The following is a 3,828-nucleotide window of genomic DNA, read 5'->3' as shown; positions in this document are numbered from 1 at the left end:
ATTCTGAACCTTTCCAAACTCTCTGAGCCTTGGATTCCTCATCAATGACTTGGGCTTGGTGTCTCCTTCCTTCTAGGACTGTTGGGATGTGTGTAATGTGTGTAAAGCACCTGGCACAGTGACTGGTGTGCACTGAGATTGTAAAGAATGGCAATTACTACCATGATTTTTTTGGACCTTAAATAAGACCCACCCTCCTGCTAAGATTTCCTTCTTTGTATTGTGGTTGTGTTAATCCAGGAGATGTTTGAGAATATGCAGTGCTAAAGAACAGTTAACTCTGCCAAAAATTCTGCTTAGCAAGAAAAAATACCTTAGCAAATCATTCCTCTTAGTGGAAATAGTATTTAATTTGGATGTTAGGGGATCCCCCTCATCTGCATATTACACAAAGCTCCTAAAATGTGCCTCAAAAACAACTCTTCTCTCCTCCCTCCAGCTGCCCTTTGCTCTAAATCACCCCATTTTTCATTCATTTAACCTCTCCCCAAATCAAGGCCTCCCTTAGAGGTTGACAAATTTTACTCAAGATAAACTAGCTGAAATGCCTTTTTATGGAGCTCACCGTTTCTCCCAGCCCAGGGCAAAGAGCAACAGCACAGTGGCTCCCTGGCATCCCAGCCTGAGGAAGAACTGCCCTGATTGCTCAGAAACTCCCTGGAGATGATGCGGATAAAATTCCAATCCTGTGCCTTGTGTTTTCCTGCTCTGGGCCCAAAGCCCAGGGCACCTTCCATCCCTGCCCTGGGTGGAGATTTCTCTCTGCTTCATCCAGGGTCCCCGTCACCGCTAAAAGCAGTTCTCCTCTGGAGGCTTAGCTCCTCAACTCTGAGACCCACCATGCAAGGGTCTGGCCCTTATTCACCACACTCACACCCTCTTCTGAGGCCCCACCCACCTCAACATAACAGCACCTCCCATTGAAGGGACTGAGGCTTCCCAAGACCCCAGATTGTCTGCTCTTATCAAGACCTCCCTCTTCTCCCCTCCTCATACTTCTTTTCACTGGATTTTTGTCTTAGAGGTATCTCACCATCTTCCTTTTACCAGAGCGGCTTCTAGCCTCCATCATTCTAGGGGCAGTAGCTCTGCCTTCTTTTTCTCACCATCCCCCTGACCACCTTGGAGCCTTCCCAAGAGAAGATGCTCAATTGAGGAATTAAAAAAAAGAGGCAGTAACAATTCATGATTTCATTTCTCTCATGTACTTGAATAAACAAAGTAAGTGCAGGTATGTAACTTTTATTTTATAGAACAGCAGAATAAAAGGAATAAAGGAAACCAAGAATTGATCATCTTTTACTTTTCTCTGTAATTTTTATCACAACTATTTTGCCACTCATTTCTGTCACATTTCTAAGGAAATACATTTGCTAATGCCATGCTATCTTGTTCCAGATCACTATGTAAGATGGAAGGTTACACCATTTGTTTAGTAAAAATCAAAACTCTTACTCTTAAGCCTCATAAACAACGTTAAATACATAACCAATATCATTTGTGCACTTAGATTCTGACGCTAATTAAACTTGTTTTAAAGAACAACATTTGAAAACATTCAGCAACAATAAGATAAAGCAGTAGTTTAATAACAGAACAGGAGCACAGATATGATGTGCACTGCGTTCCCTCCAGCACCACCTAACCCCCCACACCACTTCAAGCACAGAGTGAGGGAACTGCTTCAGATTTCAATACTTGTGTGGGCTGCGGAAGCTGGCGCTGGAAAGCTCAGTGGCAGAGGAGCTAGTGCGAACCACAGCCGTGAATCTGTGGCGGGTTCTCTCCAGCTCATCCTGCAGGGCCTCTTCGTACCAGTGTGGGAAGGCGCTGGGCTGGGTACCATGAAGCTTGGCTAAGAACTGCAGCACTTCCATCTTGCTGGTCTCAACGTAGGCTTGCGGGCCCCACAGGAACTCGTGTCTTGGAGGATCACTGTAGGGCACCTGGCGGTACACCAGGTAACCTTCTTTCACCAGATCTTCTGTGATGAGCTTCATGGGCTCCCCGTGGAGGTTGTGCTGCTTGCCAGCATGTATACCCATCGCATTGAGGACATCCCAGATCTCTTCCTCAGTGGCACAGTTGCCCTTCATGAAGATCACACAGAGGATTGTCATCAGGAGGCCCTTCCTGGGCATGATCTCCCCACTCAGCCTGCTATCCCCGGCGTGGTGCAATTTGCTGACCAGGACATAGCTGTGCCCGGCAGGGTCGGCTTCCTTCACATCAATGCCAAAGGCCAGCACCATCAGCTCGGAGGCTCTCTTGAGGATCTCCTGGAAGTAGGGCCTGTGCTTCCTGATGACATTCTTCACCATTTCTTCCTTGGTGATGGGCTCCTTCATGTTATACTTGCGCAGCATGAATTGCGCCAGCAGCATCGCCTTCTGGTCTAGAGGGCTTCTGCGGAAACCCTCAGACCCCGACTCTGCCTGGGAGGCCTCTGCACTTCCCTCGCTGCGGCTCTCGGCACTGGTGTCAAAACTTGGCCATGCGATTCTTGCCTTGGGAAGGCCAGTGGCTGCTGCGGCTCCCTGAGGCTCCTGGGACAGCACAGACTCAGGGGTGCTCAGGGAAGAAACCTCAGAAGAAACAGAGGAGTCGGAGTCGGAGTCTTCCCCCTCCTCTGCAGAGGCCTGAGCACTCATGGGTCTCCAAGCCTCACCCCAGGCCTGTCTGCGTTTCTCTCGGGCCCGGCGCTTACTCTTCTTCCCCCGAGGCATGAGGACACTGGTCAGGGACAGAGGTCACCCGTGTGGCAAGAGGAGGTGATGTGGGCCCCTGGAGGAGGGAGAGTGAGATGACGTGTGAACCCTCAGCAGGGTCACTGCGCCTGGGCCTTAACCCAGGCCATGTCTGCAGGGTCTGAGGGCAGTGCTCCAGGGGCCCACAGAGCTCCTGTTCTGCCCAGTCTCTGCCCTACGACCCTGCAGAGGAAGTTAGGGTGCACCTGGGGCTGAGAGCAGGACTGGCGGGGTTAGGCTCTGGGGGTCCCCTGTGCTCTGAGGAGGAGGATCTTCTCCTTCACAGGATCATCCTGTGGACCAGCTGTTGGCAGGGCCCGGCCTCCTCCCCTCTCCACTGTGAACTAAACTCCTTACCCCAATGGCCTGGGGGAAACGAGGGAGAGCCCTATCTCATCACCCTGCTGGGGCTGGGCTTCTAGAGCTCCATCAGGAGCAGTGTCTTATGGGATCTCTTTTTTTTTCTTTATTGATGAAGGTATTACACATGTGTCCTTATCCCTCAATTGCCCCACCACCCCACCACTCATGCCCTCATCCCTCTGGTATCTTTGTCCATTGGTTAGGCTTATATGCATGCATACAAGTCCTTTGGTTGATCTCTCCCCCTTACCTCCACCCTCCCCTACCTTCCCTCTGAGGTTTGACAGTCTGATCAATGCTTCTCTGTCTCTGGATCTGTTTTTGTTCATCAGTTATGTTGTTCATTATATTCCACAAATCAGTGGGGATCTCTTTTTTTTATGATTGGGATCTCTTTTTATTATTGTTTAAAGTATTACATACTAGGAGCCCAGCACTCGATTTGAAATCTCGCAGTGTCGCCACCCTGGAGTCGCTTGTCTGGCCCTGCCTCCCTCCCCAGCAGCCATGGCCACTGATAATCAGGCCCTCCCCCAGCACAGGGGATCAGAGGCCCCTGCCGCCCCCCCCCCCCCCCCGGCGGCACTGTGTGCACAATCTCCTCCTGTCCTGTTGACCCCTTAAGGCATCCCAGTTAATTATCATATTTCTCTATTATATATATATGGATAGTATTAAATGTCTCCTTTCCCCCCATTTGACCTCCCCCCATCCACCC

The 3,828-nt window shown here is 50.2% G+C and overlaps 1 protein-coding gene across 1 annotated transcript; it reads right to left on the bottom strand.

Moving 5' to 3' along the window:
- Positions 1-1,691: 1,691 nt before the first annotated feature.
- Positions 1,692-2,726, bottom strand: LOC307096109 (melanoma-associated antigen B10-like; the record flags this gene model as incomplete). The annotated part of the gene is made up of 1 exon (XM_079765669.1): positions 1,692-2,726. The coding sequence occupies one exon, from the start codon at positions 2,724-2,726 to the stop codon at positions 1,692-1,694; it is 1,035 nt and encodes a 344-aa protein (XP_079621795.1).
- Positions 2,727-3,828: the final 1,102 nt, after the last annotated feature.

Source organism: Cnephaeus nilssonii, assembly GCF_951640355.1.
Source record: "Cnephaeus nilssonii genome assembly, chromosome: X".
Lineage (NCBI taxonomy): Eukaryota > Metazoa > Chordata > Mammalia > Chiroptera > Vespertilionidae > Cnephaeus > Cnephaeus nilssonii.
This window is presented reverse-complemented; position numbering and strand designations above follow the sequence as displayed.